Here is a 19,432-nt window from a genome sequence, read left to right on the forward strand (position 1 = left end):
GGGGCTCTTCACCATTTTTTTCATCCTCCCTCGTCGTGTGTCTCAGTACCCATGGTGGTGTGCTCAGCGCACCCACCTGCCTCCCATAGTGCTCCCTCCTTCCTGCGTCAATATGCCGGTCATCTGGGCCGCACAGCTCTGCGCAGAGAGCCAGGCGGGGCGTTGGAAAGAGACAGAGCCTTCCTGAACCTGCACAGGACTGGATCTCTGGGTATATACACTCAAGCACATACATTGGCAATGCCATATGAGCTCAACTAAAACAGGAAAGTACAGCTTTAGGAGTTTTGCAAAAGATTATAAATTTCCCACTAAAGCAGTCGCACAGTTGATCTGGTTGTCACCATATGCTGTTGTTTAGAAAAAACTCTGCTAAGAAAAGTTTATTTGTTAAGAAAGTTCAAATAATATTTACTTCTCAATAGTTTTCCCGTTTTATTAATTAATGGCGCTTTTCATCACTGTGCTGCAATATTTACGTCAACTTTAACATTTTTTTATACATCACCACCACCTGGACTTCAATGCAATTAGAGATTAATAAATTGAAGCAACCAGACTAAATATTAGAAAACCTTTCATGAAACTCGGTCATGTTTTCTTACTCTGTGGATGCTACTTTTTCATTTTCCTTTAAAGGAACTTGGTACATACGTTGCACATGCAACATTTTCACATTATGGATCCACAGCTTGAATCTTTACCAACTCAGATTTTTAGGAATGAATTTGAATCCCCTGCAGACTAATCACATTTATGAACATTTTGCAAACATAGTGAGATTACAGATTATTGTCATAATTCTTTTAAAAAGTTACCAGAATAATAGAGTTTTCTAAAATTGGTTAGCCTCTGTATATTCTTCTTTCTAAAGGAGGGAGAGAAATTGTATGTGTGTGTTTATCTAAGAGGTTTTTCACAGAGTAAAACCTAATTTATTGACACAACTTGACTATCCAGTCAGCATTTACCATGGCTGTGGAAGGATAAAGCTGTAATGACCTTAATCCAACATCAGCAAACAAACACATACATGCTCATGCTCCTCACACACATGCTAGCACAACCGGTTTTTCCTTCTGTATGCATTATGTAATGTCGTCTGTGACTGTATGGATCCCGGTAATCTCATTTCCCGGTGTGGCAGGATGGCTTACATCGGGATGCATTGAGAGAAAAGAAAGTCAAGGATGCATGAATAGAGGAACTGAAGATAATCACGTTGGAGATGGGTTCAGCATAAAAACGAGCTTATTACAGGGGAAAAGATGGATTTCTGTTGGGCTGGAAAGGAAAAAGCAAACAAGAGAGAGAGAGTGGATGAAGGAAGGTGGTTTTTCTCCAAAAGTCACATTGGCGTTTGATGTGCATCCATCAGTATGATTAAAAGAAAAACTTTTTTTAATCACTGAACTTTTATCATAATTTTAGAAACTGTTGTTATCCAGCAAGATTTACTTGTAAAAAGTGAGTTGGGATGTTTGATCAGTGATTCATGTTTACAATGTAAGAAATTCTGTTTTGTCCTATAGCTGTTACATATGTTATTTGCGATGCAAATACACAATACAATTTGATTTAAAAAGTTCTATTTTTCTAATTAAAGATTTTATTCTTTAGATTTAGTTCCATGCACCTTTTAATCAAGGATCTGGGATTATTTTATGTTAGGAATGCTTATTTAAAATTACAGGATAGGCTTGTCAGTACGTTTCTGTGGAGTAACTAATAGTTAGTCTATCCTTCTTGCAGAAATACACAGTGATATCTAGATGGAAGTGAATGTATCAATTTCAAGCCCACAGATTGCTGTTGTGGTGCAGAAATGTTGAAATCCACAGCTGTCTTTAGGTTTAAAAAAGCCCCAGAAAGAACCACAGTTCAACTCAAAACCTAGAATTGATGTCACTCTATTATTAAAACCTTTATGAGGTGCAGTTTGAAATTTTTAAGAGGTTTATTGTATGTGCTGTGCATTTCCCACTGGTTGGTCTTGCTGACTCACTGTGTGCCACTCGGCAGTCAAAGCACGACGCAGCCTTTAATAGAGCGACATGATACGATCTCTCATTCCTGCTGTGCTAAGGAGATTAGCCATCCTCTCTGTGTTTCTCATCATTTTTATTGGTGTTTTCTAAACTGTCTATTTTCATCCATTTGTGTTCTTAATTAAAAATCGTTTTTTTTTAAGCTGGTTCTTGGATGTTTACATTAGAAGGGCGTGGCTTGTGTTTCCTCTTTTTGACAGCCAGGCCAACACTCACTCCTACCTAAATAGCTCTGTTCCAGCCGAGAGTGATCTTTTCCCACCAGAGCCTGATCTCTCCTTCTCAGTTTGTTTGAGTATCTGTAGTTACTCTGCTGAGGATTACTGGACTGGCCTGTCTGTTTTTGTAGAGAGCAGGACAGCTGAAAGCTGCACACCTTTTCAAAAAAAAACCACCACAGGCTGCTGCTCTCCATGCCGTCGAAGATGTCGTCCCCTCTGCTGCCTCATCCTTGTCTCATGATCATTCAGCGAAATAGGAAAGACTGTAGGCTTTTCCATTAAGGAGGAGCCTTGTCTGTGCAAGGGCTTTAATGCAATGCATTAACATTGCATTAATAGCTGCAAACTCTCCCCTTCACCCGTGACACTCTCTGCCATCCATTTGCTCACTCCACTATTAGATTTAATATGAACAATGGAGTGGACTCCTTTTATATAGTTGGTTCCTGGAAGCTTCTAATGCATGTCAGGGTTTTTAGCAGTTTCAAGTTCAGACTTGCAGCTCGAGCAAAATGCTTGTTTTCATGAAGACTTCTTAGACTAATGGTGAGGTCTGTGGCAGTTGGAGTGTCAGGGGATTATAGGGTTTTCCATAAACAGAACTGGTAGATCCCGTAGTCCCCATAGATTAATAATTTATCTAAGATGCACATAAAAGCTTGCAGTAATTATTGTACCACCCCCTATTTGCCTCAATGGAATATTTCTTTTCTCTTTCATGTGTTTTCCTCAGGGGTGATAAAAATGCTTTTTAGTGTCTCTTTAGCCTCTAGTCTAACCACTTATGGATTTATGAATTAAGAAATATATTTAAAAAAAAGGTTCTTAGAAGGTGAGAATAAAAGAACCAACGATGAAGGAAGGCCTTGAGCAGAGGGAAAAGTGGCGTGAAATGGCTGCAGAAGAAGAAGGAACTCTTTGATGTATGCAGTTGGGAATATAACGCGCGATGGCTGTAGGGCGAGCTTTTGTCCTTGACTTTTGAAGCCCTCTGAAGCTGAAGAAATCTTTCCCATCAACATGCTGCTTTGATGTTGCACCGTAAAGGACTCTAATTCACCTGATACCGTGCATCGTCGGCCACAAAACATAAAGAAAGTTAGTTTGACTTTATTACTGAAGTGATTTGCTGCTTGACACATATTTATTGCTATTAAATTAGACTCACTAAAACAATCACATGATGCGTTAATGTTCCAAGCTTTCATGTTTAAATGTTAAAGACAAGTGGATTTTTAAACCAATGGATGAGCTAAAAGATGGTTTATAAAGGGTGTCTGTATTAAAGGTTGTTTTTGGAAGTAGTCTTAACATTAAATCTGTTATATTTGCAGGAGGGGTGTGAATGCTATTTCTGTTTTGTTAAGGTTAACGAGACAAAAAACCCACCCCAAAAAAAATCAAAAGTGGAAAAAAAGTGAAAATGGTAGCTACCAATCTGCAGTTGGGTGTTTGCAGTATATTTGACCCAAATCATACAACCATTGTTATCGTTTTTAAACTGGCGATCATCTTGTGATGCAGTCTTAACATCGACAACAACAAAAAGCATGCCGACATTGTTTCACCATTTGAATAATATTGATCTGGTATGAAAGATTAGCATTACATGTGCCTTCAAAGTGTGTCTCAAATGCATCACAATTAATCATGTATCCATTTTATTGGCTTCATTTATATAATTTTTTTACAAATTGTGCAGACTGATAAAATATTTGAGTCTGCGATCAGAAAAAAACACAAACATTAGTTATAACAGATTAAAATGATAGTTACTGTTCCTACAGTAAAACTTAGATTGAGAATGAAATTTAGAAAAAGTAATACATTTTATTATTATTATTTATTTAAACATGATGTCAGACATCCAATTCTGATGCAAAATAAAGATTTCCAGCAATAAAGGAAATTTTTGAAGCCTGAAAAGAGAAGAATCCATACCAATGAAGATGTCTGCATTACTTTAGTTTTATATAGAGGGGCTTAGACATTTGGTCTTAAACTATTCGGCAAAATATCCTGATTTATTGAATAACTTTTTATTATAAGTTGGAAACAAACTTTTTCAACACATTTTGAAGTATTTAAAGTCAATAACAAACAGAAGCTGGAGGTGTTTTTTCATAGCTTCATGGATTTCTCAAACAGCTGCATATATTTATAATAAAGCATCACACTGCACAACTTATTAGCAGCAATAAAACCACAGGTGCACTGCAGCACTAACATTTTATGCACATTATGGATTACGACAGTTTTATTGTGTTCAAGAAATGGGCCGGACTGTGTAAAGCTTCCTTCTTGGTGCTGTAACTTCTGATAAGAGTGTGGTAAAATCTCAAGTGGAGCTTATGTGTGTGTAGAACACCACGCCCGTTCATGGCTCGTTGTTTAGTTAAGTACAGACAATGATAATATCAGCCTCTTTATAGTCCTGGTACTCCTCTTTGTTATGTTGTATTACCATCAGTTTGATAGGAAGTTAAGGGAAGTGGGTCTCCTTATCTCCTGTTCTGTAAATGTTGAAACTAAAGATATCATTTCTCCTTCTTCCCTTGAGAGCTGCGATGAAAGGTTCTTCCTCAGAAAAGCTCATCACACACACAGACAGCTGTTTAACCAATGACAACATCAAAAAGCAGCCAAACGTTTTACAGTGGAAAAAACATCCCCAGAAAAAAACTGTTGAGTCATCTGTAAAGAGCAACCATTGATGCTTTGTACACTGCTGCTGTAATTATTATTATTATTTTTCAACATTTTGATTGAAGAGCCCCAAGAGGCTCTGTGCTTTCTCTAGCAGATTGTCAGTGCTATGTGGAATCTATTTTCTGTAGGTGCAAAGGCATTGGCATGGCAGGGTGTACATCTGTGATGCTCTTCTCAAGCATAATTAACTATGGCTTCTCCATCAGAAAAGGCAGAGACAGGAAACCAGTTTGGATGCTAGAGGCATCAAAACCAAAGCTCCAGGGTTTAATCTTCCTCCTCAGACAGTGATAAGAACAAACAGGAGACAGGGTAAAGACAGCGCACCAGGCAAAAGGATAGAAACATAGTGAGAAAAGAAGAAAATGTCATCCAAGTAAAAAGACGGCCAAGAAATTCAATACCATCTCTGAATCCTAACAGAGATAGAAAATGAGGGAGGGAAAGATGGAGACAGGAAGAGGTGGAGGGAGAAAGACTGTTGGCACATGAGAGGGAGGAGAATAATGGCAAGGTGAAGGGAGGGGCAAGAGCACTAACAACATTGAAAGCACTGATAGGGGTGCCACAGGCAAGGGGGGAGTGGTGGAGGGAGGGGAGAGCAAAGAAGAAGGCAGCACAACAACCTCAATAGACTGGTGAGCTAGAAAACAGGGGAAGAGCAAGGACGAGGCACTGAGGAAGACTACTGGAAAAGAGGCAGCGGGAATGAACACGGACTAACACAAGTAAAAGCAGACAGATGCAAGGAGGGGATGTTGCAGGCAGGGTCAGATAGTTGAGTAACTGGCAGATAAAACATTTTATTTTACTGCTAACAGCTCCAACATTGTCACTGTTTAGGTTGTGATGTCTGGATTATACAGGTGGAGACGAAACACTTGTTATTCTCTGAGTTCTGTGCTGGAGTGTGTTTAACTGTCTCTGCAGCATTTTTCACTTGCACAGTGTTTGACCTTCCTGAGTCAGCAAGCGGTGTGACTGCAGACAGGAAAAAAGTGAGAAAGGAGGAGTGGTGGAGGGAGCATCTACAGAAAAAAAAGAACAGAAAGAGGGAGAGCGTCAAAGTAGAGTAGCAGCTGAGGGAGTTGTTGCGTCTTGAACAGTGTGCTGCTCCGGCCCGCTCTGTTCCTGCCATGTAAGCTGGATGCCATCAAGACTGTCGGACTAAAAGCTAGACTTTAATAACCTGAGCTACTGGAAAAGGCTTGTTTCCTATTTTTTGGCTCTTTTGTGCATTTTTGACGCTGTCTAAATGGTAGTGCATTAAATTCAGCAGCAATGGATATGTCAAACAACTCTCAAGGGTGCTCGGCTCGTACTTCAAGGATGGGAGAATCCAAGGGGGGAGAAGCTAGAATGTGTGAGGGGATGAGAACAGGGGAGAGGGACACCCCACTGAGGCTATCACCTTTCCGCATGCTTCGAATGCTAGACTCATGTCGTCCTCCAGGAAACCGGATTGGTGAGTCTTAACGTTCATGATCATCTCCATCCTCAGGTTCAACAATATTCTCATCTCCCAGTTGTTCTTTTTGTAAAATGTTGCTCTGAGTGAATTACGGTAGTTTTTGTCACACTTAAAACCTTATAATTACACATCAACAGGGACATGTTTGTAGTTTTTTCTCTACAGCTGCATGAAGTGAAATTTACTACTTTAGAAAAAAAAGTGGTTTGTACAAAACCCTGTAGGTCTCATATCTGAAAAAAAATCTGATTTTCTTATTAGGTCTGATTACAAGATGGGATATTCTGATGCAGGCAAAATTATTAATATTTCTGTTGAATATTTTGCATAAAAGTGAAAATGTAACTTTTATATATTTGACTTTGACTTTTTCACAAATTCAATGGCTGAATGTGATTTCTATGCTGTCATATGCCTTGAAAAGTTTGTAAATTCTGTCCTAAAAGTACATTTGACGAGAAAAGGGAGACTCCAGCAGAGTCAAAGATTGTGCTTGGCTAATAATAGTGGGTAATAGGGACGTCCAATGTACTAGTGCAGCCTCAAGCAGTTAATGAAATTCGATTGTCTGGCTTTGTCAAATGAGAGCTAAAAACTGAAATGCTTTTAATGTTTTTTTTTTCTTTTGTTACCTCTTTCCTGCAAACTCTTTATGCTGTATTTTAGACATTTCTGTCATATGTTGATAATTTAAAACTTAAAATTTAGAATTATAAAAAAATAAGGACAATCATTTCATTAGAAGCCTAACAGGCATTTAAAATGGAATTGTAATCCATTGGTTGACTTCAAAGGTAGATGTCATATCTAGCTGTCATAAATTATACAAAAACCAAGACAATTTTACATCACAACTAAATGATCAACAATTACAACTAGTTTACCCAAACTAAATATTATATGTACATTTTATGTGTAAATAAACGAAATTAAATTTTGTGATACATGACGATCTCCAAAGTAGATTTTAGAAAAATAATGAAGAAAGAGGGATGGTAAATGAGAGGCAGACCATGCCCAAAGAGAGAAGTCATGACAGACGAAATTTTCTACACAAGAATAGATAAATACATAGAATTAAAATTTTGAAATATAATACAAATAACCTAAAAACATTTCCAATGTTTGTGAAAATAGTAGGTCAAATAGATTTTTTAAAATATATGTTTGCATTACTCAAAAAAGTACTTTCTTAACAATATTTCACAAGGAAAATAGGCCAAAGTGAAATAGTATTGCACCTATATTTGTTTGAACAAAACGTAGTGCACTTGTGGTATGTCATACCTACCGGTACAACAATAGGATTGTTGGAACGTCAGAACAAAATATACCATTAATATTTCTAAGAACTCCACAATCATTAACACAAAAAATAAATAAGTATATCCTTTTGGGTTATTCATCTTTTGTTATATTATGAGACAGGGCTTGAGTAACTTAATGTAAATGAATTCTGTGATGCTGCTTATATTGCATGTAAAATTAAATGTTTTGACTTTTTGGTTAGTATGGCGATTATAGTAATATACATTTTCCCAATTAATCAGGGTCATTATTCATTTTTCCCCCTCCAGTAAATGAAGTGGCGATCAGCTGTAGTATTTATTTTTAAACTTGTTCACATTTCATATTGATATTTGGCAGGACAGAAAGAAAGTCTGGGTTCATTCTGACCTTGCTTGGTTATTGTCAACAAACTGAACTTTTTAACTTCATAAATGTCAGCCGCTGTGACGCAAAAAACATGACCAAAAAAACCAGCAGCTGGCGGATAAGCTCTGCGCTTTTCCCACTCACACATGCGCTCACGTTCCATACACACATCCAAAAAATACAAACAAATGACAGATCATGTGCTTATTGTTGTCACACCCCCATGAGCCACTATCTTTCTTTCCATGTTCTAATACAGGTTGCTGACCCCAGCTCTTAATCTTCATCTATGCTCTTTCTTTATACAAAAATTACTAGCCCCCCCTATGAAAATTTCATTTTTTCACAACTATCTCCTAAGTTCTATTAAACAGAGCAATGATTTTTTAAACATAGCTTTTTCTAACATCCTAGCTTTAGTTTGGGCTAGGATTCCTCAGGAAATGAGTCAGAGACTTGTTGAAAACTACAACAAATAGTTGCAAGCTGTCATACAGGGAAAAGGATGCACAATTGACGACTAGCATCGGGGGGGCTAATAATTTTGACCCTGGTAGTTTTTTGTTTTTCTAAAAAGGTTTTATCTCCACATGCAACGTAAAATAATGTAAGCATTTAAAATAAAGGAAGGATGTTAGAAATAGCCATGTTCAAAGTTCTCTGCCCTGTTTAACAGCACTTAGGAGATAGTTGTGAAAAAATGAAATTTTCATAGGGTGATTAATAATTTCGTCCTCAAGTGCATTTTTTAACTCAGACCACAACAACATATCTGGCTATAAGCTAGCCTCCCAAATCTATTCTTACTGTCCAATATCTAGTTTCATCCAACTTATCATTAGCTTCTTGTTCAACGTTGCTGTATTTATTTCTATTCAATAGCTGCTGCTAAGCATTTCTGCTCTTGATTATGCCTCCATGCCAGAATGTGCTGAAGTGCTGAACACAGTAAATTGTCTGGATCCTCACTTGTCCATCTTTTCAAATTCTTGGGAGAGGGAAGAACATCATACATTTTATCATACACCACATACATCATACAGTTTTTCCTAATAATGTCCTTCCCTGCCTGCATAGTAAAATACGATTTACTTTAACTAGTCGTACCCTCCCTTCATAGTAGAAGGGTAGGTATGTAGGTAACTTAGGACATTTATGGTCTGATACAGTGTATTATGATCCCCTTACATGTTTATAGGTGAGAAGTAGAATGTGGCATGTTAATTCACTTTAGTGTTGATTGAAGTAACATAACATGAAAAATGGCATTAAAATGTTTTTAATAAAATAACTATGTCTTTTTGGTGTTTAGTAGCTGTTTTCTTGTTTGTGCCCTAGTTCATGGATTTTTTCCTTCTTGTTGAGGTCATTCTGTCTCATCTTCCTTTATTGGATAGGGTTTACCGAAACAGAGAAGATCAGTACCTCTCAGAATGGAGAAAGACCTAGTTGTATAAGGATACGCATCACAGGATACTTAACTCATCACAACCATGCCCACTTGTGTTTCTATCGGTGTGCAGATGACCTGGATCAGTTTCCTTTGGCTTGAGTATCCGTTACCTTTAGTTTTATGTTTCCCCATCTGTGACATGAGACTTAACTCTTGCTATCTGACAGTTGACTTCTCGGTTTTCTTACCATTGGACTTTCATTACTGTAATCTTATGTTTGCCTCTTACGCAACAGGATGACGGTCAGACTTTGGGATTTAAACCCTTTCGAAGGATTAACCCCAATAGGGAAATGTTTCACTATTAAACCATTGCTCATCAGTTTCAGTAGATAGACCATTAGTCCAGTGTAAGCTAAAGGTATCTTAAACACATGTTTTTGAACATATTATGTGAGAAAAAACACGAGGAAAGTACCACAGGGAAAGTATTATAATTTTTTAAACAGGAAGCTTTGAAATGAATCTCGGAACTCATCACAACAAGAAGTCAAACTTTTACGTCTTCAAACTATGGCCTTTATACTACAGGTGGTTAAAGTCAGGACGTCCAAAGTTCACAGTAGCTTTAATTTGACCTCCTAGAAAACATTTGCAAGCAGATCATATTTGTCAAGGAAAATTGGTATATGTTGTGGTACTAAAACTGATACACATATTCATTACTCTCAATAATGCTAAAAATATTATCAATATTATATGTGCATCCAGTACCATTTAAATAAAAACATGTACTTTGCTGCCATTTTATTTTAGGGTAGAATTAAAACCACTCTGATGCCAAAGTGTGGCCTTACCAGTAGCTCAGTTACCTCATTTGCACCTAGGCGTGTGGCAGAGGGCCAATTAGTAACTTTGTTGGAGGCAAGGGCAATTCAGTGCTGCCTGCAACTAAACAGTGGATGGTTTTGACTTCTTTCAAAATTAAAGGTCTTGTGGCAAGACACTGAACCCCACCATGCCTCTGGTGGGAGGTTGGCACCAGTGTTCGGAAGCAGAGCCGCCACCAGTGTGTGAATGATATATATAATCAATGATATTTATTACATAATTACAGTTTTTTACAATTGCTAAAACACAAGGTGCCATTCTCTAAACCAGCCCATCAATTCTTTTCTCAAAAATACCTCTTTCTGGTCTTAACCTAAAACGTAATTTGCTGTTAATTCACACTTTGCAAAACTCTGAGTCCACTCTTTACAGAACACTTCACAGATTCTCACTTTTAAAACCGTTGGCATTCACAGCACACATGATGCAAAGTTACTGTAACACAAAGAGGCAAAACTAAAACTATGCTTCATTAGGCATCATTAGCCTAACCCTAACCCTGTCAGAACTGAAGACACTTGTTGCAAATCAACTGCAGCAAAAATGAGGACAGTTCTAGAACAGCTGAGATACTTTTAAAAGATGGATAACAGACCAAGACAAGTCAGACCAAGACCCGGACCCACACAAAGACCCGAACCTAGACCAAAATCTGGACATACCTTGAAAAGGATAAGAATTTCTGATGAGATGCAGCCCACAAGTATAGTTCATTCACCATTCCTTAACCCAACTGAAAAAATGTTTTCTGCTTGGCATTGGAAGGTTGATGAGAGACAACCATACACTCGGGAAAACCTGTTGCAGACCATGGATATGACTTGTGATCACTTCAATTGAGTTCTGTAAATTCTGGATCAGGCACACGTTATCATTTTTTCCTGTTGTCTTGCTGGGGTGAACATTGGCTGTGATGTGGAGGAAGTCCTCTTGTCTGACCCGGGCCAGAGACAATGGGAACCTGGGTTTACAGTAAAAATAGAAATAAAAAAATCCCAAATACTAATACTCTTAATTTTGGGTGGGCTTTACCATTCTTTTTAAACCATTTTGGGTACATTGTCAAGTGTTTTGTAGTGTAGTGTGTTGCGTTTGCTGTGCGTTTTGTTAGTTTTAACAACAGTCTTCATTGTGACCTCAAAGTGAGCTTTTGACTCAGGAGTCAAGGATTTTGAATGTTTAGCCTATATTTTGTTTGGGGAAATTTGTCTGTTTCAGAAAATGTGTTTTAGCAATTTGAAAAAAACTGTAATGAAGCTCAAAGAAAAAAGGTTACAGTACATTTGTTTAGAAAGCCTGCAGCTTTTCATGACCCTGATACAAATATTCCCCTCATTGTTTCACTTTAGACAGTCTGTAGTGTTCTTTTTGTATTGCAACTAGTTTTAAATGAAATGAATGAACACAAATGACACAAATGATCAGTCTTAGATGTTGGGTGGTTCTTGCATATCACACACATACGTTTTCTGGTCTGGCCTACGGTTACCCAGCACCCATTCTGCTGTCACAAGCACTTAAGGAACTTCTTTTTCTTGCAAATGAATCTTATCTGTCGCTCTTTTGCCAGAGTGTGCGGCTGCTGCTTATTTATACACTACAGTCAATAATAATAGTACTGCTTTAGATTATTTTAGTATACTTCAAAAACACATAGAAAAGGGGGATAATGCACCAAACACACACTTCCAAAGGCATACTGAACGGGATGTTTGTGACCCAGTCTCCAAAACTGGGAGCCACACAGACAATTCAACCTTCCCCCCACATTTACACACACCAACACACAGACAACCTAGAAGGAAGCAGTCCTGTCAGCTGCACCGTGACTCATTAATCAGATGGATTCTGGGTCAGATGAAGGTGTGGGGGCGGCAGAGATTGGAAGGCTCCCGTTGCATGCAGTTACATCGATCTTTGACCTTCTTCTTATCTCACCACTGGCATTTTGAACACACTTGGTTAACTCCCAGTTACATGTAGCACAAATCCTCAAAGTTCTTTTTGACTGAAGAACGAAGACAGTCATAAATCGAGGAAAGGTGAGGTTTACTTAATTCAGCACCCTGTAGAAGGATTAAAAGACAGTATGATTGGCTGGCTGAATATCTATCCAGTCTGTCTAAGAATCCATTTAAAAAACTCAGTTTTCAATTACTGACTTTTTTTTATTCTACAGGTATCGTTCATGAAAATGTGAAGATGGGCTCAGATGGAGAGAGCGATCAAGCATCTGGAACATCTTCTGATGAGGTCCAGAGTCCAGTGAGGGTTCGAATGAGGAACAATCATCATCGCCGCATTTCTAATGAGGTATGACCTACAAAAAATTATTGAAGCTTTTATGAAAATCATCTTACTCTCAGAGAACTGTTAAAAAAATACACCAGTAAATCTGTAAGGTTTGACAGGGATGCCAATGACTGACAGGAAATCTGCTAAATGCCTTTCAAAACTAAAAAACCTTATAATGGTGCATGTTATTCACACATGCACAATTCTTTTACTTTCATTTTTTAAACTTATTGAATTAGTGAATGCAGAGACTTGTGTTCATCAGGGCATGAAAGCACAGTTAACACACCTTAGATTTTTTTTTTTTTTTTACAAATTAATGTCTTAAAGGGCCTATAAATCAAAAATCAACTTTTAGAGCTTTTAAGTGTATTATAATGTTCATTCCTCACAAAAAAAAACAAAAAACAAAGCATTTTTCTAAACACGCATTTCTGAGTATTCCTCTAAAAACTAGTCCTCTGAGCACCAGCCCCTCCCAACCCCCGAAAATGAGCAGATTCTCACGAGCTGACGTAGACCAGTGAGAACTGCCCCTTCCATGAAGAGCCTCCAGGCTAACACACACCCACTTTCTCCGCAGAGCTAGTAGTTTCTTTTTCTTTCTTTCGGCTTGTCCCAGCAGGGTCGCCACAGTGAATCATCCGTTATTGGTGGAAGATTCGCATGGTTATCTTGGCAATGGTTTTACGCCGGATGCCCTTCCTGACGCAACCTTCTCAATTTATCCGGGATTGGAACCGGCACACAGAGGTAGAGAAGGGAAGTAGAAGAGAAGGGAAGGAAGTAGAAGAGAAGGGAGTAGCTCGGAGTCGAACCCAGGTTTCACGGACGGAAGGCGCTGTAACCCAGCACGAGTAGTGTTTGGCAAAAAAGCTTTCCTTTTCTATAAACATCCATCTTTTCAATAGTTCTGATGTTGTTTGGTTTCATGGGCGAGATGCAGACACTAACCGACTGGCTTGGTTGATGTCACGAAATGGTTGGCACCCAAATGGAGCCAAAGCCGCAGCCTCAGGACAAAAGGCAAATAAGTAAAAAAAAATGGTATTTTTTCAATCTGTAAGTACCCAAAAAAATCTGCCAATGGGTAATAAAACTGGTCTTACGAAATATTCTTATTTAAAAAAATGTGTAGTCACTAAAGCCTTAGTCACAACTGCCATTACAGATGCATGTGGGGCTGTCTGCGGACTAAAAATGGGCCAATCTGCAATGGGAACGCAGGTGGTCCACACGAAATATCAAGAGCATGTACCACTAGCAAGGCATTAATGTTCATGCACCCTTCATGCATATTTTTTCTATGGACATGCTGCATGCAACAGCACCTGCATCTCACCTACTTTGCAGGAGATTCACAGAGATTTCCTTTTTTCTACCCCCCCACCCCAAATTTTGGGCCAGGGGGCTGGGTCAGATGAAGTGCTGGTCAAGGGAAAGCTGCGTGCTTCTTGCGTGCCCATTGCGCTTCCTTTGTGCGCAACCTGGCTGTTAGAAATGAGAAATTAAAACAGTAAGAGCAATTTTGTGTGGGTATCATAGACTGTAAAAACAATGGACAAATTGAGGTGTGACATCAACCATAGAAAATGCCTTGCTATTGAAAAACTATATTTAAAAAGTGTTAATAGGTTTTCCTTGGAGGACAGAAAAATAAGACAGTTTTTCTTGAAACAAGGGTCTTTTTATTCTCTTATGATTCAGTTTTTGCTGTGCAGAGGTCTAAAAGGGGGTTGGCAGAAATGTCCCAACTCTTATTTACCATCCATGTTGGTGTTTGAACATTTGACTAATGCTCTCTCTTTTTGAATGGTTTGTACATGGAACCAAAAACAACTACAAATTTGTTTTCCCCCCAACAGAAGTACATGGAGATGTCTATTTGAAACTGCATTCCATGTCATGTTTAGGTACATTGGGCTTTTAGTGAGCCAGTAGTTGTTTTAGCGTTACACATCCCTCACGTGTTGATTAGGTTCTGTGGATTTTTCTGATAAATTGCAGTGTTGGACACAGCAGCACTACTGGTACTTGAAATGCCTTTGGATACCCAGGTTCAGACTGCTGTTAGCAGTGAAAGGGACTAATTTGTACTCTGTTTATATGACGATGGAGGGGGAGTCTAAGAGAGGAGCATGCATAGACTAATTATAGATGGGCTAGTGATTCTTGCCAAGACCGGGGAGATCTAGAGGAGCAGGTTCAGGAGACCAGTTTAAAGGGTTTCTTCTTATGATCAAAGACAAAAATAAAGTGCAACTGTGCCAGAGTTGACTAAAAGGCTTTTTTCCCATTTGGCTGATATTATTAGGATATGATTTGGTGGAGAGTAGGTTGATGGAAGACAAAATGATGGTAGGAAATAATGTAAGAGCAACATTTTGTCTGAGCTACCCCCATCTGCTTTTCCCCCTCAGGAATCTGTCCATTCTTTTCTCTTCTGCTCCTACTTACTCCTCCTCCTCTTCTGTTTTTTTCCTCCTCCTCTCTTTGAGTGTGTGGATGGCACTCAGCACAGTGCCAGCCCACTCTCTTTCTCTCCCCATCAGCCTGTGTGTGTGTGTATGTGTGTGTGTGCAGCCATGTTTTGGGTCAGAGACATGCATCGCTGAAAGCGTGCATGTGTGAGTGCATAGAAAAACACATTATAAGAAGACAATGAGGGAGCTACTAGAGCTTTTCTGCATTGTGAGTATTGGAAAAGCATGTGCGTTTTTATGTTAGGGTGGGTCTTTATTCTTTTTCTACAAGTAAACGAGGGGGCATTGCTGTCAGTGTCTTTGTGACCTTGTGACCGTTATTACCCGTTTGGAAATGGGCTTACATCTTCCACTTTACGGAACTCCTTTGTTTTGACGGTCAAATGTCAGTCGCCTTAATGAATTAGCTGCAGTGTGTCGTTTGTGTCACATTACTCTGTATTGCATTGTTTTTAAATAAAGGTATATTTGGGGGGATTTTTAGCAAACATACTTCACATGCAGTGGGTTTTTTTTTATAGTAGTTTGTTGCACACTTGCACATCTTGCAAAGCATTGTTTAGATTATTTATTTTGTGTGTTTTAACCAGATTTAACTGCTTTTACAGTCAAGGTTTGCAAACATGTACCATTGCAAGAAATCTTTCCAAAAGGTTGGATGTTTTTATCCTTTAAACAATGTTCACATATTTACAATATCTCATTTTTTATACTAGATATTTTCCTTAAAGCTCATCGACTAGGAAAGTAATCTCTAATATCTGGGGGGTATTCTCTGCACTGCAATGCACCATGGGAAATGTGGACTATTTCGTAGTTGTAAAGTTAAAAGACGCATGCTTAAAACTACCAATACTAACAGAAACATGATGTTCAGATCTTTATTTTTTATTTATTTTCTTTACGTCTAAACACAGCATTTCCATCAGGAATTGGTACCACTGCTAAAAAATGAATACATTTGATTTAAATCCCATGTCAATAAAATACGAAAAATATTTTTTATAATGCAATTTAAAAACTGTTTTGGTTTATTTATAAAAAAGAGTTCTGAAATACCTAGTTATTTAAACTTAAAAAAAATACTTTTCTCCATAAAAGTAGGAATTCTAACATTATGGAACACACTCAAAAGAATGTATTTCTGTTTAAAAGAATTATTATTATTATTATTATTATTAAAAGAAATTTTAAAAAGTTCAAAAGGATCTTTTGTTCACAAATTTGATAAGCTGTTGCATTTTTTATTTAAAAATTAAAACCCAGCCCTTTAAACAATATGTATTATTAGACTCTTTATATAAAGATAGAATTCTTTTTTATAGTTTTGTGTGGATGATGATGATGGAGACACAGTTTGTAAATACCTAATTCAGTAGTTGAATTGAGTTTTAAATTGTTTTTCTTTGTGGTTTTATGGAACAATTTAAGTTCTTCTTACAATTTTGTTATTTTTGAAAGCCTCTTTCTAAAAATTGTCATTACTCACATAGGATTGTGTTTTAAAAGGAAAATGTCTTAAATTCCTAACCCGGTTTCCCTTTTCTTTTGCATTTTTCTTTCTCAGGACATAAACAAACGTTTGTCTCTCCCGGCGGATATCAGGCTACCAGAGGGCTACTTGGAAAAATTTGCCATGAACAGCCCACCTTTTGACAAGCCCATGAGCCGCAGGTTACGACGCGCATCATTGGTCAGTACTAAATGTTCTGTTTTTTTTTTTTTAAAGCATCTGTGAACCCCGTTCACAACTTCCCAACTGAAAAAAATGTTGTCAATTCAGCTGTTCAGCTTTCTTATAGTCTGTATTGTTGCACAACAAAACTAAGACGAACCATTAGGTGCATGGCACAAAAATGGTCCACTAATGCCATTATACCATCTGACACGGACATACAGAAGGAGTAGAAGGATGATACCCCGTTTTAAATAGAGGGTGCATTATGCTTTCGACGATACAATGGCTCAGCAGGAGCATGAAAATGAATACTGTATTATGTATCCAGGACAACAGCATTATGGGTAAGAAGGGAGGGTTGTGTGGAGGGTTCACTGTGGGGCACATAAAAAGGGGGACATACACAGCATATTCTATAATAGTGTGTCTCTTCATTCTTAAATCCCTTGGTTTCTGTTGGGTTGTGATAATATTTTCTGTATTTCTGCAAATGTTCATTTTTTATTTCAAATGTGATGAAAAGCTAGTTCCCTAGTTCTCTTTTCCTTACATGAGCTGTATTGTAAATCGAATGAAGCGCACATTTTAGTTAACAAGATTACTGAAAGCCTGGGATGTCACTGGGAAAGCTTAAAGATTTGACCACTTTTGCTGTAACTGTTAAAAAAAGCTTTCAGCCTCCTCCTGATGCACTTTGGTAACCGTATTTATTTGATAAAGAAGGAAAAAGGGTTATATAAAGTGGAAAAGAGTAGAAATTAGTCATTAGAGTTGTCTGCGGTGGAAACAAGCAGTTTTCTTAGGTTTGTCTATCGGTGTGCTGCTGTGTATCTCTGAGGTTGTTTTATGCATGTGATGTAATAGTTAAATCAATAATTCAGTATCAGTGTCAGACTCATCTGCTGGAGCTCCTCTCATGAGTGGGATTACGCCACAGGACACCTTGAAGTGAGCTGGCAAAAAGGCAGGAGAGGTGGGAAAAAGATACAAAAGGGGAAAAGAGGAGAACACTGAGAGCTTGTATGACACAATGCCATTAAGGGCTAATGAAACAGAAAAAATGCTAACAAATAAAAATGTCCCATAACCAAATGTGGTGCAGAAACTCTGGCACGGGTTTACATATTTTTCATAACTCCATCTTTTGCCTTTTTAGACAAAATACTTTGTTAATACCTTTTTTTTTTATGCCACATCCATCTAACTCTGTCCTCTGCATCCACCTTGCACCACCCACCCCCATGTTCTCCATGTCTACATCTATGAACCTCCTCCTATGTCCTCTAGACCAGTGTTTCTGGTTCTTGCTCAAAACATGGTTCTTGCTCAAACACACCTGCCTTTGATGACTGTCATTGTCAGGCTTCTGAGGAACCTGATGATGAGCTGAATCAGGTGTACATAAGCAGGACAACCTGAAAAACATGCAGGACAGTTTGCTCTGAGGACCAGGGTTGGGAAACACTGCTCTAGACTTCTTCACCGTTAGCTCCAACCTCAGCGTCATTTTACCAACATAATCACTGTCCCTCATAATCACTCGTCCAAAACATCTCAATCTGGCTTCCCTGCATTCATCTACAAAACATCTAACATGAGCCGTTCCTCTGAAGTATTAATTCCTGATCATATTTCTCCTCATCACTCCCAAAGACAACCTCAAGATCTTTAGCTCTGCCTCCTGAGTCAAACCAACAACATGGCTGCTCTCACCACAGTCTTTTGTACGTTTCCTTCCATTCTTGCTGGCACTCTTAGTCACATATTACACCAGAAACATTCCTTCACCCATTCCTACCTGCTTAAACATGTCTCTTTACGTCTTCCCACTTTAACCATGCCACTGTTCTTTAGCACTGTTTAGACTACTGTTATTCCTCCTACTATTACTGTCTTTTTATCTATTTTTAAGTCGTTTATTTATTATTTTATATGCTGCTTGCACTGTGGGGTGAGAGGAAAGCAATTTCATCTGTGCTGTATGTCTTATGGATGCAGCATACTTGACAATAAAGCTGACTTTGACTTTGACTTTGTTGCACTGTACTGTTGACCATAAGTACTGAAAGTCATCCACCTTCTTCCCCTCTGCTCCCTGTAACCTCACCATTCCACTCAAATGCCTTTCATTTACACTCAGATCGTCCATGTTGCTGTGGCTGACCTTCATTACTTTCCTTTGCAGAGTAAATGTCCTCTCTAGATGTTCCTACACCTGCTTCCACCTTCACTACAGATCACAATGTCTTCTCCAAACATCATGATCCACAGAGGTTCATTTTCTAACCTTGTCTGTCAGTCTGTCCATTACCAAAGCAAACAAAAAGCTCAAAGCTGATCCTCAGTGCAGTCCCACCTCCACATATACAGTTCTTATACATGTCCTGAACAACTCCAACATTCTTCTCTGCCATTCCAAACCTCTTCATACTAAACTACAGCGCTTACATACCCTGTTATTGGCTTTCTCACAATTGATCCCTTTTGACCTCAACCTACTTATCACCACTGTTCCCCATAACGTCCTGTTTGACTCATCAGCTTTGTTCTTCTGTAGTTTCCAAAATTCTGCACCCCTCTCTTGTTT

At 38.3% G+C, this 19,432-nt stretch overlaps 1 protein-coding gene across 13 annotated transcripts in view; it reads left to right on the forward strand.

Moving 5' to 3' along the window:
- LOC101161555 (cyclin-dependent kinase 17) overlaps positions 1 to 19,432 on the forward strand; it is a 39,906-nt gene that overhangs the window by 9,758 nt on the left and 10,716 nt on the right. For 6 of the 13 annotated variants that reach the window (XR_013657213.1, XM_011477180.4, XM_078949854.1 and 3 more), the window contains exons 4-5: positions 12,569 to 12,702; positions 16,735 to 16,860. Coding sequence is in view for 11 of the 13 variants with exons in the window: in XM_011477180.4 (XP_011475482.1) it covers positions 12,569 to 12,702; positions 16,735 to 16,860 (260 nt within the window). In the remaining 2 variants the exon portion in view is untranslated. Of the gene's footprint in view, positions 1 to 46; positions 212 to 5,545; positions 6,444 to 12,568; positions 12,703 to 16,734; positions 16,861 to 19,432 lie in introns of those variants that run through there. The other 7 variants (XR_002290545.3, XM_011477177.4, XM_011477175.4 and 4 more) reach the window with 3 other exon arrangements.

Source organism: Oryzias latipes, chromosome 7, assembly GCF_053564925.1.
Source record: "Oryzias latipes strain Hd-rR chromosome 7, Olatipes_Hd-rR_3.1".
Taxonomy (NCBI): Eukaryota; Metazoa; Chordata; class Actinopteri; order Beloniformes; family Adrianichthyidae; genus Oryzias; species Oryzias latipes.